The sequence below is a fragment of the Oncorhynchus mykiss genome, chromosome 1 (genome assembly GCF_013265735.2).
Source record: "Oncorhynchus mykiss isolate Arlee chromosome 1, USDA_OmykA_1.1, whole genome shotgun sequence".
NCBI lineage: Eukaryota > Metazoa > Chordata > Actinopteri > Salmoniformes > Salmonidae > Oncorhynchus > Oncorhynchus mykiss.
This window is the reverse complement of record NC_048565.1, coordinates 62,318,992-62,337,401: the sequence shown is the minus strand read 5'-3', so window position 1 is coordinate 62,337,401 and position 18,410 is coordinate 62,318,992. Positions and strand designations below refer to the sequence as shown.

Below are 18,410 nucleotides of genomic sequence, written 5' to 3'. Positions count from 1 at the left end.
ATTTTGCCTGAAACAATGAGATTCTCTGTACAAAATCATACAATGTGGACTTTTCAACTTAATCCGTTTTTGTGTCTTCATACCGATACACTTTGAATTCAATCAGTATTTCCACAACTAAAAGATGAACACTTCTGTTTATATTACACAGAATGGTCACAGGAGGTTGGTGGCACCTAAGTTGGGGAGAACGGGCATGTGTTAATGACTGCCGAGGAATTGTATCAAATACATCAAACACATGGTTTCCAGGTGTTATTATCATGAGCCGTTCTCCCCTCAGCAGCCTGCAGTGAGAATGGTACACGTGAAAAACATTTTTAAAACGTCTGTTCTAGGTTCGAATTGACCACACCACTCGAAACCTGAGCTTTGGTTCAGACCTGAACTACTCAACCAAAGAGGACTCTCCTGTGGGGCCGTTCCTGCAGAACATGCCCTCAGCGCAGATCCGGAACCAGCTGACAGCCATGTCGTCCTCCTTGGCCAAGGCGATCCAGGTCATAAAGCCTGCATCCATGCTGGTGAGCACAGCCCCCTGTCGAGATAGCATTTGGATATGGATTACAAGCACTAAAAACGTCAAGTCGACAATGTCGCTGTCCTCCCTGATCTATTATCAAGACGTGCTTTTCTATCATCCCCGATGCACATTCCATAAATTATTCTATGGTATTTAGGGCCAATATTGTATGTATTGTTCCATGCATATACATACAAATACAGCACCAATTCACATTGATACCGCATGAAACCCCCATTCATGCACAATCTCTATTGCTCCATTTCATTCTCGCTCAAACAAACCTGTCCCTGTCTCTCACTCTTCTACCCTCTTGTCTGCCATTTCCAGCAAGAGCGTGAGGAGCAAAGCCATCTGGCCATCACTGCCTACCTGAAGAATGGCCGCAAGGAGCACCAGCGCATCCTGGCTCGCCGGCAGACCATCGAGGAGCGCAAGGAGCGCCTAGAGAACCTCAACATCCAGCGGGAGAAGGAGGAGTTGGAACAACGCGAGGCGGAGCTGCAGAAGGTGCGCAAAGCGGAAGAGGAGCGCCTGCGCCAGGAGGCCAAGGAACGCGAGAAGGAGCGCATCATGCAGGAGCACGAGCAGATCAAGAAGAAGACGGTGCGCGAGCGGCTGGAGCAGATCAAGAAGACAGAGCTGGGAGCCAAGGCATTCAAATACTTCGATATAGAGGTAAACTACACATAAGCTCAAATACGCTGTACATTATGCCACTGATCAAACATATTAACCCTAGTGATCCTATTAAAGCTGCAATATGTAACTTTTTGATTGACTGGACCAAATTCACATAGAAATGTGCGTTATAGATCTGTAATTTTCATTGAAAGCAAGTCTTAAGAATCGGTAGATCTGTTCTATGTGTGCTCTGCTTCCATTAAGTTTCGTTTTTGTGTCTTTTACTTTTGGTTTTGTACATCAGCTAAAAGCACAATATTTTAGGTTATGGAAAATATATTTCACAGCGGTATAGATGGTACAATGATTCTCGACTCTACTTGCTTTTTTTGTCATATAAACAGAAATTAGGTAAACTATTAGAATTTCAGCAACTAGGAAATGGAGGAGAGATTTCTGCATAGTGCATCTTTGGATTACTAGACGGGCTATGTTTTAAACCCTCGAAGGTCCTGAATGGGGTGACAATGGCAGCCATATTGGTCAGGGAGATATCCAAACCAGTCTAATTGAAATGAAGGGCAGTAGAGGCATAATCCAGATTTGACTTATGCAGGAAAATAAAAGTAAGGCATGTTATGTAATGGAGTTGTCAACCTTAAATATTGTCATATAGTTATAAATACCCTGAGTGTACATAACATTAAGGACAACTGTTCTTTCCATGACACAGACTGACCAGGTGAATCCAGGTGAAGGCTAGGATCCCTTATTGATGTCACTTTGTTATATCCACTATAATCAGTGTAGATGAAGGGAAGGAGACAGGTTAAAGAAGGATTTTGAAGCCTTGACATGGATTATGACATGGATTGTGTGTTGACATGGATTTTGACATGGATTGTGTGTATGCCATTGAGAGGATGAAAGGGCAAGACAAAAGATTGAAGTGCCTTTGAACGGGGTACGGTAGCAGGTGCCAGGCGCACTGGTTTGTGTCATGAACAGCAACGCTGCTGGGTTTTTAACCGTCCGCAGTTTCCCGTGTGTATTGAGAATGGTCCACCACCCAAAGGACATCCAACCAACTTGACACAACTGTGGGAAGCCATGGAGTCAACATAGGCCAGCATCCCTGTGGAACGCTTTCGACATCTTGTAGAGTCCATGCCCTGATGAATTGAGACTGTTCTGAGGGGGAAAAGGGGGGTGTGCAACTCAATATTAGGAAAGTACAATACTGCTTTTATACCGATTTTCTGTTTAAATAGCCTCTATATGTAACCGATCATAAATGTCTCAGATTTAGTTTTCTTGGAAAGCTGTGAGTGCTATTATGCTGAACAAAAATATAAATGCAGCATGCAACAATTTCAAAGATTCTACAGTTCATATAAGGAAATCAGTCAATTGAAATAAATTCCTTAGGCCCTAATCTGCATCCATGCTAGTGAGCACAGCCCCCCATGACTGGGAAGACACATATGCATCTGTTGGTCACAGATACCTTTTTTTTTTTTAAAGGAAAAAAAGTATTGATCAGAAAACCAGTCCGTATCTGGTGTGACCACTATTTGCCTCATGCAGCGCGACACATCTCCTTCGCATAGAGTTGATGAGGCTGTTGATTGTGGCCTGTGGAATGTTGTCTCACTCATCTTCAATGGCTGTGCGAAGTTGCTGGATATTGGCAGGAACTGGAACACATTGATCCAGAGCATCCCAAAATGCTCACTAACACAGGTGTAAACAAATTTGTGTGCAATATTTGAGCGAAACAAGCTTGTGCATATGGAACATTTCTGGAATCTTTTATTTCAGCTCATGAAACATGGGACCAACACTTTACATGTTGCGTTTATATTTTTGTTCAGTGTATATGATACCATATAAGTTGCATTTACAGCTAGTCTAAATCCTATCATCAATTGACTAAATCCTATCATGTTGACATAATTGTTTGAATGGAATGTTGGCTTATTGGCAGTTAATTTGACAAATGAATGGAATCAGTCCTCTCAAGCTGGCTTGCTATCTAACAAACATACAGTGCAGGTAAATTCTTCAAATTAATTATTTTACACTATATAAACACATCTGGAAAACCATCGTTGCCCAACTCCGTGACCAAAATGGCTGACCTTTATGCCATCATAAGAAGGTTACTGTTCATTCTAGTATTCTAATTCTATGTCAAAGAAGTTTTTTCCCAATGGGTCATACTTGTATCAGTACCATAAGTGTAAACCTGGAATGTAGATACAATCTAGAATGGGTTTTGGAAAATAATTGTGGATGTACAATGATGAAATTAACTCTTAACCACCCTCTGTACAGAACCTTGAGGACCTGGACCCTGACTTCATCATGTCCAAGCAGGTAGAGCAGCTGGAGAAGGAGAAGCGAGAACTTCAAGACCGCCTGAAGAACCAGGAGAAAAAGGTGAAGACAGAATTTTCAGCAAATTAGGCGATTCCATGTTTTCTGTCTTGCCTGTTACACAAACAGGTGATACATAAAGACCTCTACTAGGGGGTGAAATGACTCACTCAACATTGTTTGTGTGGACTGGTCCTTGCAGATTGACTACTTTGAGCGTGCCAAACGTCTGGAGGAGATCCCTTTGATCAAGAAGGCCTATGAGGAGCAGCGTGTCAAAGACATGGAGTTATGGGAGCTCCAAGAGGAGGAGAGGGTATGGCAATATATTTCTTCAGTGTCTGTGTCTTTGTAAATCCTAAGCCATCTAGGGCTGTCCCCGACCCCCCCCCCCCCCCCCCCAAAAAAAAAAATCTTGGTCGAACTGGAGTTATCTGTTCTTAAAACGTGTATTTTTCCATATACTGACACATCTTATGTGTTTTAATCATATCGACTATATTCACTGAGCTTGTCTGATGCTTTAATCACACTCTTTTATTCAATAATTAAGACACACAAATGACTAGAGGGAGTCCGACCAGCAATTGATTTGATTGTGCTTGGCCGGGCTCAGACTTGCTGCGCTGTGTTTATAAAAAAAAAAAAGGACCACGAATGACCGTGTGACTAGCACCCGTTGTCTTTCTCTCCTCCCTGCTGCAGCGACCACCACAGAACATCAACAGTGTTTATCGCGCTCTCCGTGTTGCTGAGCCTGCAACATAATTACAGCCATTTCTGACTGAGAAGTTATCGAAATGTAGGAAAAACATTCCCTATTCCCTCAACCCTTGCTGTCTTTACATGACACATGTATGAATCACATGCATGTGACCAAATACTTATTCACATGGGACTAATATTACTAGAGAATGTTGGTTAATGTAATTATTACTCTAGAATGCCCGCTATTCCGGAGGATGATTCGGACGGGATACGTTTTTTCCAAACTGCCCCCTGTAATTATGATTATTTGTTATGTAAATTGACAATTATGACTGAAGCTTGGAGGCTTTTATTCTAGGCGTGATGATAACACTGATAACTCGAGCTTGCTTCCGAAGTTTCTAAACCACATCAAACTGTCTTTGGTATAGTGTCGCCATAACATTTTAATTGAGGAAGTGTGGTCATAATCATTAGGATATTTTAGCGATCCGCAGTACGTCCTAAATGCCCCCCCCCCCCCCAGCCTTCAGGTATGAGCTAAACAGTGCAATTACACTTGAGATGTGTTTTAAGGCTACGGATGAGAAAGTTAACTTATCATTTCCAAGCATTTAGGTCAGTTGTATGCTGCTTTGTGATCTATTAACAGCAAGGGTTGCATTAACTTCTTGATGCATCCATCCCGTTACCGGGATCATTTTCGTCAACATCCGCTAAATTGCAGAGCGCCAAATTCAAATTACATCACAAAAAATATTTAATTTTCATGAAATCACAAGTGCAATACTGCAAAACACAGCTTAGCTTGTTGTTAATCCACCTGGTGTGTCAGATTTCAAAAAAGCTTTTCGGCGAAAGCATACCAAACGTTTATGTAAGGACATCTCTCTCAGTAGACAAAATATTACAAACAACTAGCAGCCAAGTAGATTGGTCACGAAAGTCAGAAAAGCAATAAAATGACTTGCTTACCTTTGATGACCTTCGGATGTTTGCACTCACGAGACTCCCAGTTACACAATAAATGTTCCTTTTGTTCCATGGATTCTTTTTATATACAAAATACCTCCATTTGGTTGGTGCTTTATGTTCAGAAATACACAGGCTCAAGCGGTCAAGACAGGGCAGACGAAAATTCCAAATAGTATCCGTAAAGTTCGTAGAAACATGTCAAACGTTTTTTATAATCAATCCTCAGGTTGTTTTTACAATAAATAATCGATCATATTTCAACCGGACCGTAGCTTTTTCAATAGGAGAGAGAGAGAAAATGTCTGCTCCAAGCTGTTGCGCATGCAAAACTCTGCTGGCACCCAGCCGTCCACTTGAAGCGATGTGATCGTTCTCGCTCATTTTTCAGAATAAAAGCCTGAAACTATGTCTAAAGACTGTTCACACCATGTGGAAGCCATAGAGAAAGGAATCTGGTTGATATCCCTTTAAATGGATGGAAGGCATGCAATGGAACAGAGAGGTTTCAGGAAAAACAGCACTTCCTGGTTGGATTTTCCTCCGGTTTTCGCCTGCAATATCAGTTCTGTTATACTCACAGACAATATTTTGACAGTTTTGGAAACGTTAGAGTGTTTTCTATCATAATCTGACAATTATATGCATTTTCTGGGCCTGAGAAATAGGCCGTTTCATTTGAGTACATTTTTCATCCAAACATCAAAATACTGCCCCCTACACTCAACAGGTTAAATAGCCTCAAAATGTTTTACTGATGCATTTGGCAATATTCCATTCCTATGCACAAAAGATATAAAACAAAAGCCTTCACTGTGAAAGTTGATGGGCTACATGTAGACCATTCAAATATAGCTTATGCACATTTATCGAATCAGTTATTGTTTTTTTGTTTAAACCGCGAGCAACGTCTGTCAAACTCAGGCATTTCTCCCAAAACACAGGGATGTTGATTAGCACGGGACTAATATTATCAAAGACTATTCCGCCTGGAATGACTGACATGGCAGATTTGGACGGGACAAAAATTACAGATGTGATGTTTTGTGCTTGTGTACATAATTACATTACCCAACCTCCCCAGTAAAACCTATTGCGTATCATAATCAAATTGGTTATAACAAACTCAGAACACCGTAACACATGTAAGAGCAAAATGAATGCAGAGGACCTGACAAATAAACTTGAAACGGGGGAATGCTTACTGGTTGCTAAGGAGGTAAAGGGAAAGTCAGATGTGTGGAATAAATTGATCTAATTGTGGAAAATATTGAAGACCAAGAAAAAGAAGATAAGGAGCAAGCGCTGTGTGCATATTATTTGTGCCAAACAGGTGCTGTATAGATTACAATATAATTTCTCTGACCGTTTCGCTAAGCCTTTTATTACAGCAAAGACCAAAAACAGTTGCATTCATTCATGAATGCAATTTCCGAAATGGAACGATTTATTTATTGTTTAAGCTAATTATTCAAGGCTCACTTAGTTTTAAAAAAAATGCTTGATTGCATTTCAAATCATGAATGACTCCTATGCTTTGTGATGACATAAATGACTTATGACTTATTGATTGCTGCAGAAGCCTATATAAGCATTGAAATATAGGCTAAAGTAAGTTACGGTATTAAGACTAAACTGGATACATTCTTAGGCCTGCAGCTCAATGGTGGTTACACAAGGCTGCTATACTAAACCTACTAATGATAATGACATTACTTATGATCATAATAGTAATAACAATAAGAAGTAGATGAAGAAAAAGGAGCGTTATTATTATAAATATAATATTTCTGACAATTTGGAGCAGTGTAAACCACAATTTATAAATAATACCAGTGTACATTTTTTTTAAATATATTTTTTTAAATGATGAAATTGTTTACTTGAAATGTCGTTGCGTGACGTTTTTGGCTTATGGAATCAGTAGGCTATTAAGCAAACAAACAGGCAACGAAAGCAGGATCTGTATAATTTCTGTAGATATATTGATGATTCATAAAGCCAGGCACCTTTAACAGTTAGGCTGTTGATTATAGATCTAATTAAGTTGGTTTCCTCTCTTCACTTTTCGTAGACAAGAAGGCAATGGCAAGTTTTCACATCTCCTCATTCTGCTGCTGCTGCATTGTTCTCAATACCAATATGCTGGTTAACTTTGCTATTATGCACATAGCAACATGGTCAAGGAAAAGGGCCTCAATTCAACAGCCCACTGATGTATTTCTGAACCGTGGAAAGTGACCACTATCCAACGCCGGAGGGCGCATTTTGTTATAAAATAATCATATTTTTATTGTTTTAGTGTTGCACCATTGTTCTTATGTAATGTAACCATATACAATTTCAGTATCACATGTCTTAGACTGATGGACTGTGCCATCCCCATGGCCTCCACAATGGATCAGTCATCTCAGACAGGTGCGAATCAATTTCTTTTAGCAACTGCTCGACTAAAGAAATCTCGGTCGACTGACAGACTATCTATCAAATCGACCAGTCGACTAAATCGTGTCAGCCCTAAAGCCATCATAGATGGGATGCATGAACTGAGCACTCTAGTGATGTCAGGCTGACTGGTCCATGTTTTTTGTGTAATTAAAAAAATCTATTATGGTCCATGTGTTTTGTGTTGTAGATCAGCAACATGAAGGTGGAGCGTGAGAAGGCCTTGGAGCACAAACAGAGGATGTCCAGAATGATGGAGGACAAGGAGAACTTTGTGGGCAAAATAACCGATGCTCGCAGCTTCATCTACGAGGTAAACGCCATTTGAACGTGCATGAAACCACAGATTATATACGCCCATTGGCAATGACATTAAAGAGCTATTATCAATCGCTACTAAGAAAGCAGGAATAACCAAACAAAAGTAATACCAGTGTCAAGGGTGTTCCACCACGAGTTATTTTGCCGGAGTTCTTTTTCATCATATTCAGAATACACCTCAGTAAGAATGTTATGAGTTGAATGCGTGTGGCCTAAAGTGTCTTTGCTCTTTACCTTCCAAGGAAAAACTGAAACAGTTCCAGGAGCGCCTGGTGGAGGAGAGGACGAAGCGTCGAGAGGAGAGGAAGATCCACCGCAAGGAGGACCGTCGCAACACCTTCTACCGCAATAAGGAGGAGGAGGCCCAGCGCATCCACGAGGAGCAGCTCAAGAAAGGTACCTCAGAGTTACCGCTCAGGTCCAGAGATGACTTGATATATAGAATGACTGTCAAATTAACGTAGATCTAGATCTAGATCCTCTGAGTTTTTCTTAAAGGGTGGAATACAGGGCAATCTACCAGCGAGTCTGATTTTTTTACCAGCCAAAATATCATTTTTTCGCTAAAATCACACAAACAAAACACAAAATTAACAGATGAGAATGTTTTATAATGTTTCTAACACAAATGTATTACTAGTAAGAAGTAATGTGGTATATTGTTTAATTTTTTACTTTTAACCAAAATATCACAGATGATGCAAAAATGTTTACCAGCCACTTGAAGGACTCGTCATGTTTGCCTGTGAGATTGAGTCTGACTAGTAGAAGCGTTACCTTTTTAAACTAAAATTTTGAAAAACAACCTAGCTTGTGAACAAAACAATGTAAATATCCAGAAACAGAAGGACAAAGTAGGCTTTCGTATCAAGTAAATTAGACCCACTTTTATGCCTGTGTGCAACGCTTCTAAAAATGATTATTTCACTCAGCTCTTCACGTGCACACAGCCCCAAGCTTGGCGGTGTTGCATCACGAGGTGGAATAGGCTATATAGGATTCGTAGTTCTTTGACTTTGTGCGATTAATTTTCCAGCTATGGAACAAAACAGCGGAAATACTTTGAAAACAGCTACTGCAGCATTTATTTTACTATAAATGTGATCATATTTGACTATTTTTAGTCACAGATGCGAGTAAAACATTCTCACTGTGTAGCCCTGACCTGCCACCAACATGGCTGGTGAAATAGACGTCTTACCCTCCAATGTCAAAATATGCCCGCATTTTGCAGGTGTTAGTTTTAGGCCTTGGTGGAATAGTTTAATTGATGTCAATTGAAGATGTGTGCAAAAACTTGAGTTATGCGCACAGATTTAGGTAGGTTAGATTTTGGGTCCAGTGTTGTTTTTGGTTGGAGTTTGTTTGTCTAGGTGTCCAATGTGACGCTTGCCCCATAAGTCTTCAGTGGTCCTGTGTTCTACGTATTATCCATGTGTTGTTGCAGAGCGCGAGGAGCGTGAGCGCATCGAGCAGGAGGCGCGCGAGGCAGAGGAGGCAGTGTACCAGGAGCGCCTTGCCAAACTGGAGGAGCAGGAGAGGAAGCAGCGCGCCCGGCAGCAGGAGATTGAGGAGCGCGAGCGCCGCAGGGAGGAGGAGATGAGGGCCCCTGCTAGGTCCGAGGAGAAACCCAGAGGAGAAGCGAAGGTAGCCTACTACACATCTCCTCCCAGAGCACTTTCCCACAGCCTCACTTTGCCTGTTGAGTCAAAGATGACTCACTTTTAAAGGGGTGTTAAGATCAATATCTAATATTAATACATGGGTTTTATGTTGCGCTTTTAATGGACCCAAAGTCACTTAAAAGTTTTGTTTGCTCAGTGATGATTCTCCTCCATTGATCGCTCAAAGAGCGACATGAAATGAAATGCACTTCTATTTCACCGGCGATCTGAGAGCGACAAGCACAGGCACTTTGGGTGTAGAATGCGAAATGAATGTTGTCCTTCACCCTGTCGACTTAGTACCCTGTTAACTTGAAAATGAGCTTAATAAAGGTATATTGAGTAGGATAAAATGATCATAATTATGTTGTAAAGGTAATGAAACCCGTCACTCAGTGTTGGACACTCTTTTCCTCTCCAGGACTGGGGCGCTGAGAAGGAGGAGGGAGGAGGAGGATGGAGGAGGCGCACCGAGGTTGAATCAGAGAGGCGTCGCCCCGTGCCTGATAAGTGAGTGTGGTTTCATTCAGAATGTACTTTTGAAGCTCTTCATCTGGTTAAAAATCATTTTGTGTTCACTGATCAAAAACTGGTCTATTATTCTCTACAGTGTCACCGTACAGGCTAAGTGAGTGGGATTTCATTCAGATTGCAAATTTTAAGTATTTTACCTGGTTTAAAATACTTTGTATGTTTGTGTTCACTGGTTAAAGTGACATGTCTGTCTCATATCTGTCTTATAACTGTGCTGTACGTTCGCTCTGTCTCTCTAGGGACTGGAGAGCCGAGGGCCGCGAGGATGTCGGCGAGGACAGAGACCGAGAGCCACCCTTCAGGAGAGGAGGAGACGGCCCTCGCCGTGGCGGAGACGATGACCGTGGACCCCCACGCAGGGGCTTCGGGGATGACGACCGCCCCCTGCGCAGAGGCATGGATGAGGACCGTCCACCAAGGAGAACCTTTGGGGATGATGACCGTGGTCCCAGAAGGGGAGGGGACGAGGACCGCGGTCCCCGCAGAGGCTTCGATGATGGCCCCAGGCGTGGTTTTGATGACGGCCCCCGCAGAGGCATGGATGAGTCCAGGGGCCCCAGACGCGGGGCTGATGATGACACCTGGGGCCCCAGGAGAGGAGGAGATGACGAGAGGGGAGGGCCCCGTGACGACAAGCCATGGAAGCCTGCTGTCCGACCCGGTATGGATGCGTTTTTCATTTAATCTGTTCCAAATATGGATCATTGAATTAATGTGGTTGCATGTTTGTCTTGTGTAGTAAGTGTGTTGTTGTTGAAAGCGCCCTTATACTTGTTCTCCTGTAATTCTGTTAATTATTTATTGAACTTCCAATAGTAAATGTTTGTGTAGTGGCAACTGTTGCCAGTTCTTTTCACACGTTGTGCTGGATCATGGGCAGTTGCTCTGGTGTCTGCTTCAGGTGGTGGCTGGCGTGAGAGGGAAAAGGCCCGCGAGGAGAGCTGGGGTCCACCCCGCGAAGGTGGTGGCCGCAAGGAGGACGAAGAGGGCGAGAGGGAGGAGAGAGAGGAAAAACAGGAGAGCGAACGCTTCCCAGAGCGCCGCCCACCCAGGTCAGACACACAGTATGTGGACTACAAACGTCACTGCTGTGATAATGGAGGCTCATATACCATATGATCAGGAGTGGCCCAAAACGGGTGGATGGTTTCTCTGATATTGTGAAAATAAAGTAGCATATGTGTGTTATGGCGAGGTGTAGGTTTTTTTGTGGAGTAATGGGGGACCTCTGTTTTCAGGGAGGAGGGTAGTGGAGGTGGTGGTGCCTGGAGAAGGCCAGGTGCTGATGAGGCGCCAAAGAAAAGCTGGAGAGACTCTGTTCGTCAGGAAGAGCCTGCCCGCGAGGACCGCCCTCCTATCCGTCGAGAGCGACCTGATCGCAGAGATGACCGTGACCGCCCCCCACCCAGCAGAGAGCCTGAAGAAGGTAAGATGAGCTCAGTCCTCTGCAGACACGTTTAAAGTTTTGCTATAAAGCTTTCATTTTAAACCATTTAGCCAGCAGGTATCCCCACTTGCTCTGTATTTATTGCAAGCGTCAACCGGTATCAAGCATCAACCTGTTAATGCAGCAATAATATCATTCATTGCCTATACCATGAAAATCAAGACCACTGTAACTCCTGTCCTGTGGTGGTATTTCCAGTCTGGAGGAGATATTTTTAAACAACACTTAAGAGTTAAGATGCCATCCCCTAACAAGACGGGGTTCTGTGCACACAGGAGGCAGCTCCTGGCGCCGTGCAGGTGACGACAAGCGTGAGGAGCGTAAAGAGGAACGTCCGACTCCTCCCAGACCCAGAGAGGGCGAGCGTGAAGAGGACGGAGAGAAGAGCTCCTGGCGCTCCGAGAAAGACAAAGAGAACGCTGGTCGCCCTAAGAAGACCACCGACGAGACCGACGATGACGGCTGGACCACTGTGGCCCGCCGCTGAGTCCACCCTTTCTCAAAGCATCTGCTTCAAAATGGCCCCGCAATGGCTAATGTACCCCTTATTGTCACCTGCCTCCTAGTGGTTTAACCTTTTCATAAGCTGATGAAAACTTTGGCATAGCAAAGCTGTTTTATTGTTAAATCAAATGTGTCATCTCATCAACAACTATCTCTATTGCCATTGAATATGTATTTTGTTAAAGTTGCTTCTTAACCTAAAAAGTAGTTGATTCCCATTTTGATGTGCATTTTTAAGAGTATCTACACTGAGCGAAAATATAAACGCAACATGTAAAGTGTTGGTCCCATGTTTCATGAGCTGAAATAAAAAATCCCACACATTTTCCATATACACAAAAGGTTTATTTCTCTCAAATACATCCCTCTTAGTGAGCATTTATCCTTTGCAAAAATAATCTATCCACCTGACAGGTGTAGCATATCAAGAAGCTGGTTAAACAGGATGATCATTACATAGGTGCACCTTGTCCTCGGGACAAAGGACACTTTTAAAATGTGCACACAACACAATGCCACAGATATCTCAAGTTTTGAAGGAGCGTGCAATTGGCGTGCTGACTGCAGGAATGTCCAACAGAGCTGTTGCCAGAGAATTGAATGTTAATTTCTCTACCGTAAGCTGCATCCAACGTCGTTTTAGAGAATTTGGCAGTACGTCCAACCAGCCCCACAACCACAGACTGCGTGCAACCACGCCAGCCTAGGACCTCCACTTCCGGCTTCTTCACCAGTGGGATCGTCTGAGGAGGAGGAACTAACTCTGATCGGCTGGGCCTGGCTCCCCTGTGGGCGGGCCTATGCCTTCCCAGGCCCACCCATGTCTGCTCCCCTGCCCATGCATGTGAAATCCATAGATTAGGGCCTAATGAATTTATTTAAATTGACTGATTTCCTTATATGAACTGTAACTCAGTTAAAATCTTTGAAATTGTTGATGTTGCGTTTATATTTTTGTTCAGTTTTTGTTTGTCTATTCTGGATCCGTAGATAAACCATTTGTCTGTGATTAATGGGGGCTGAACTAGAGCGGTGTTTGTGAGACGAGGGCCGGGCCAGGTCTTTTATACAAAAACCTCTGTAGAGTCAGAATGGTTCAAGCTACAAACTATTTAAAAGCAATCTTTGAAAAGCTGAGACTTTCACAAACTTGCACGTGACATGTTTTGATCTATGATGCTCACAAGCTACACAAGAGTCGTTAGAAGGTAAGGCTCTTCTACATAGATCATAGGAAATCCCAGGACATAGTGTCTATTATACTGTAATAAGCTCACATAGTTATTTTTTATTTTTTTAACCTTTACTTAACTAGGCAAGTCAGTTAAGAACAAATTGTTTACAATGATGGCCTACTAAAAGGCCTCATGTGGGGATGGGGGCTTGGATTAAAAATATAAATATAGGACAAAACACACATGACAAGAGAGACACCACAACACTAATTAAAGAGGGACCTATGACAACAACATGGTAGCAACACAACATGGCAGCAGCACAACATGGTAGCAGCACAAAACATGGTACAAACATTATTGGGCACAAACAACAGCACAGAGGGCAAGAAGGTAGACAACAATACATCATACAAAGCAGCCACAACTGTCAGTAAGAGTGTCCATGATTGAGTCTTTGCATGAAGAGATGGAGATAAAACTGTCCAGTTTAGTTGCTGTCACAAACTCCACACAGTTGTCACTGACTAGTTAGATATTAATTTCCCAGTGAGCAAATCATTTCTGTACTTAACAGCATTCATATGACTTCATTTTTATCAGGCTTTTGCTTTGGCAGACCTTGTTTTTTAATTGGCATTTGTCAATAAAAGTCATGAATGCAACTATCAAATTGTTTTGTGTTCTACTTGTAGCCCTGGTTGTCCTGAAAATATAATGATAAAACAATTCACTGTGGGGCAATTCATGCCCAGGCATGTGAAATTCATAGATTAGGGCCTAATGAATATATTTCAATTGTCTGATTTCCTTATATGAACTGTAACTCAGTAAAATCTTTGAAATTGTTGATGTTGCTTTTATATTTTTGTTCGGTATAATTGGTCTCACTCAATATCTAGTGTCTGGTTCTATTTTAAATCATTCAACCATATTGCATGTTTATAGATAAAGCCTTTATTAACAAAGTACTTTGGGCAACAGTTTATTTCTCTGTTGAGGCTCGAGGCCTGAAGGGTTGGTTAGAGCATAGCTTGTTCTTTGTAGAGTTTTTCTTACACTTGGTCCTTTTTAAATAAAAGTCACGAATGCAACAATCAAATCGTTTTGTAGCCCTGGTTGTCCTGAAAATGAAATGGTAAAACAATTCACTGTGAGGACAAATATAAGAGCTGGATTAATGAAAGTCAGATAAATGAAATGTCGATTTTTGCTAGAATCTCGGGACTGATAGGGTTTACACCCTTGGATTCGAGTGAGCATGGCTGGGGAGAGTTTCCAGCATATTTCTTACAGCAGTCAATTCCTTTTAAATCCATAAGGGGGAGTGAAAGCTAGAGAATCGCATTTAATCTTATATCTCAATTGAAATGGCTGAAAATCTTAAATCCAGAGGTTAGTTCATTTGAGAAAAGTTGTTCCCTGTTAGTTTTAATTCTCTGTAGGGGAAATACATGTTTCTACTTGAGAATGTAAAAACAAGTAACAAAGCTCTTTGTGGGTTTATGTAGCCAGGCTGGCTATACAATTATGTGGGCATAGGCTATGTAACAAAGGGTTCAATCATCTCCCAGTCCCATCCCCATTGAGTGTAGGCCTACTCGTTTGACCTTTGGATTCTACCCATAAGAATGTGTAAAGAAGCTACGGTTGGTTTCATTTCGAATCTTACATTTTCATGCAACCAGTCTGTGTCCATTCTTTACGCGTCCTATTAACTACCCAAACCACAACACTCACCCTCATTAGTTCGATAGACATATTTGTGTGATTTTGGATCTTAAGCCTGATTTGATATATTATTGGTGGGCCAACTGTGACGTGTCTGAAATGCGTGTAGAATATGTTATATTATTTTGCCACCATGGAAGGAGGCTATTTGAAGTGATCTCTGCATGGAATGCGCTACAACTATTTCCTCTTGATGTATTGAAATGCAGTTGTATTTGAAGCAAAGCCATGTAAAGTAGCTACATAGCCTAAACCAGAAAGGCAAGGGTGATGTATAAATACAAAACGAAAAAAGCTAAAAAGAAAATTCATCAAATATAGGGCTAATGTAGATTGTTTGATTGTTTGATATATGCTGTAAATATAGGGCTGTCAAATGCATAAATATTATTCCGTTGCGTACACATCTGTGGTTGTTTTTTTCCTTCAAAAAAGTTACCTTTATAGGGAACTGGGGTAAACTGTTTTTAATGTCAATTTAAAAGGAGTCGGCTAACACCGTAGTCTGAAAAATCAGGTGGGATATGTCAACACGCACTCACAGTCACACAAACACGCACACCTTTAGTTTCGAAAATCACGGCCGATTAAAATGTGCAATATTAGGGCTATGATTATGAAGATAGGGGAAGTTGTGTTGGCCAATATGTTTGCTTATTTTTTTTTTCTCGAAAGAATTAGTTCGCAAAAGTGTAGCAGAGTGCAAATGTTATGATACAGCGTATTGGTTTTACGTGAAGGCTGTAGAAAATACTAGTCCTACTTTACAAAGCTTATCATTCAGCAATATTTTACACGTGTATTTTTTCAATAGTCATTATGCAAAAATGTTGGCTCAAGAATAGTTTGTAGGAATTATTCTGCCTCAACAGTTATTTTCATCCGTTTCAATTTGATGAACATGGAAAAAATATTACATGATTATATTAGCTTACTATATTAGATATGTCAATGCATCGGAGCCTATGTTGTGACTTAATAATCGATTACTTTATTATTTTGGGGGGGGGGAATTGTTTGAAATGCTTCATCTTTACACACAATTTTGATAATTAAATAGTCTAGGCCTATATCAGTGCCTTCAGAAAGTATTCACACCCCTTAAACTTTTCCACATTTCTCTGTGTTACAGCCTGCATTTAAAATGGATGAAATTTACATTTTTAACATGATTTTTTTGAATGAGTATTTCATCTCTGTACCCCACACATACAATAATCTGTAAAATCCCTCAGCCAAGCAGTGGATTTCAAACAATGATTCAACCAAAAAGACAATGGAGGTTTTCCAATGCTTCACAGCAAAGAAGGGCACCTATTGGTAGATGGGTAAAAAAACTAAAAGCAAATGTTGAATGTTATCCCTTTGAGCATGGTGCAGTTATTAATTAGACTTTGGATGGCATATCAATACACCCAGTCACTACAAAGATGCAGTTGCCGTAGAGGAACTAAACCGCTCAGGGATTTCACCAATAGTGACTTTACAACAGTTAAAGAGTTTAATGGCTGTGATAGGAGAAAACTGAAGATGGATCAACAGCATTGTAGTTACTCCACAATACTACCCTAACTGACAGAGAAGGAGTCCTGTACAGAATATTCCAAAACATGCATCTTGTTTGCAACAAGGCACTTAAGTAATGCTGCAAAAAATGTGGCAAATCAATTAACTTTTTGTCCTGGATACAAAGTGTTACGTTTGGGGTAAATACAATACAATACATTCGGAAGTACCACTCTCCATAGTTTCAAGCATAGTGGTGGATGCATCATGTTATGGGTATACTTGTAATCAGTAAGGACTGGGGAGTTTTTCCAGATAAAAAAATTATGGAATGGAGCCAAGCACAAAACCTAGTTCAGTCTGCTTTCCACCAGACACTGAGAGATTAATTCACCTTTCAGTAGGACGATAGTCTAAAACATAAGTCCAAATCTACAGTGAATGTTTCTGAGTGGCCGAGTTCCAGTTTTGACTTAAATCTGCTTAAAAATCTATGGCAAGACCTGAGAATGGTTGTCTAGCAGTGACCAACAACCAATTTGACAGAACTTTCAAAATAATAATGGGCAAATATTGCACAATCCAGATGTGGAAAGCTCTTAGAGAATTACCCAGAAAGACTCACAGCTGTAATTGCTGCCAAATGTGATGTTAACGTGTATTGCTTCAGGGGTTTGAATACTTATCTAATCAAGATATATTCGTGTTTTATTTTTCTTCATTTTTTGTTGTTGTTATACAAATGTTAGAAGTTTTCTTCCACTTTGACATTACAGAGTATTTTGTGTAGAAAGTTGACCAAAAAAAAGACAATGAAATAAATTTGAATCTCACTTCGTAACACAACAAAATGTGGAAAAAGTCTAAGGGTGTGAATACTTTCTGAAAGCACGATACAAAGCGATGACATAATATGTTTCTCGATGAGTACAATTAGGAAGACATAGTTCAGTCATTTTTCTCACATTCTTGTTGTTTCCTGTAACTGAAATTAACACATTTAGAGTGTTAGTAAAGAATAGTTAAGCTGCAACTTTTTAATAACGGGTGTAAAAAGCATACTAATAATTCTACCGCACTATCACAAGATGTCCACCGGAGGCCGGCAGCGCACCATCGCTGAATGTTGGTCAAAACCATAGAGAAGAATAGAGGACTGTTGTTTGTGTCTGTCCGTTTATGGCGTCTGTGAGAGTACCTGCAGCTCCTTTGAGGCCATCTCGATTTTGAAGTATTGAATTTCTTCTTCTACTACTTCTATGAGTTGGTAAAGAAACTGTTGTTTGAACAGATATAAAGCCAAGGTTGGCCGATTTCACATCGACAGGGCTGTAGTCGAGCGGGTTGAGAACTTCAAGTTCTTTCGGTGTCCACATCACTGAGGATCTATCATGGTCCACACACACCAACACAATTGTAAAGAGTGCGCAACAATGTCTTCTCCCCCTCAGGAGGCTGAAAATATTTGGCATGTGCCCTCAGATCCTGAAAAAGTTCTACACCATGCACCATTGAGAACATCTTGACTGGCTGCATCACCGCTTGGTATGGTAACTGCTTGGCAACCAGCTCTACATCGGGTAGTGCGTACAGTCCAGTACATCACTGGGGCCGAGCACCCTGCCATCCAGGAAATTGTGAGACTCCAGCCACCCAAGTCATAGACTGTTCTTTCTGCTACTGCACAGCAAGCAGTACCGATGCACCAAGCCTGGAATCAACAGATTCCTGAACAGATTCTACCCCCAAGCCATAAAACTGTAAATAGTTAGTTAAATAGTTAACCAAATAGCTACCCGGGCTATCTGCATTGACCCTTTTTGCACTAACTTTTATTGACTCATCACATACGCTGCTGCTACTGTTTATTATAGGTC

The 18,410-nt window shown here is 41.4% G+C and overlaps 1 protein-coding gene across 6 annotated transcripts in view; it reads left to right on the top strand.

Annotated features, from left to right (window-relative positions):
- Positions 1-13,969, top strand: part of LOC110526460 (eukaryotic translation initiation factor 3 subunit A) — a 28,059-nt gene extending 14,090 nt beyond the window's left edge. The window contains exons 11-23 of one of the 6 annotated variants that reach the window (XM_021607484.2): positions 339-524; positions 854-1,201; positions 3,485-3,589; positions 3,729-3,842; positions 7,842-7,964; positions 8,215-8,368; positions 9,420-9,619; positions 10,058-10,146; positions 10,247-10,264; positions 10,410-10,831; positions 11,072-11,222; positions 11,409-11,596; positions 11,893-13,969. In XM_021607484.2, the coding sequence (XP_021463159.1) occupies positions 339-524; positions 854-1,201; positions 3,485-3,589; positions 3,729-3,842; positions 7,842-7,964; positions 8,215-8,368; positions 9,420-9,619; positions 10,058-10,146; positions 10,247-10,264; positions 10,410-10,831; positions 11,072-11,222; positions 11,409-11,596; positions 11,893-12,104 (2,310 nt within the window). In that variant the 3' untranslated portion in view covers positions 12,105-13,969. Of the gene's footprint in view, positions 1-338; positions 525-853; positions 1,202-3,484; positions 3,590-3,728; positions 3,843-7,841; positions 7,965-8,214; positions 8,369-9,419; positions 9,620-10,057; positions 10,147-10,246; positions 10,265-10,409; positions 10,832-11,050; positions 11,235-11,408; positions 11,597-11,892 lie in introns of all 6 variants that reach the window. The other 5 variants (XM_021607475.2, XM_021607460.2, XM_021607452.2 and 2 more) reach the window with 5 other exon arrangements.
- The last annotated feature ends 4,441 nt before the right edge of the window (positions 13,970-18,410 follow it).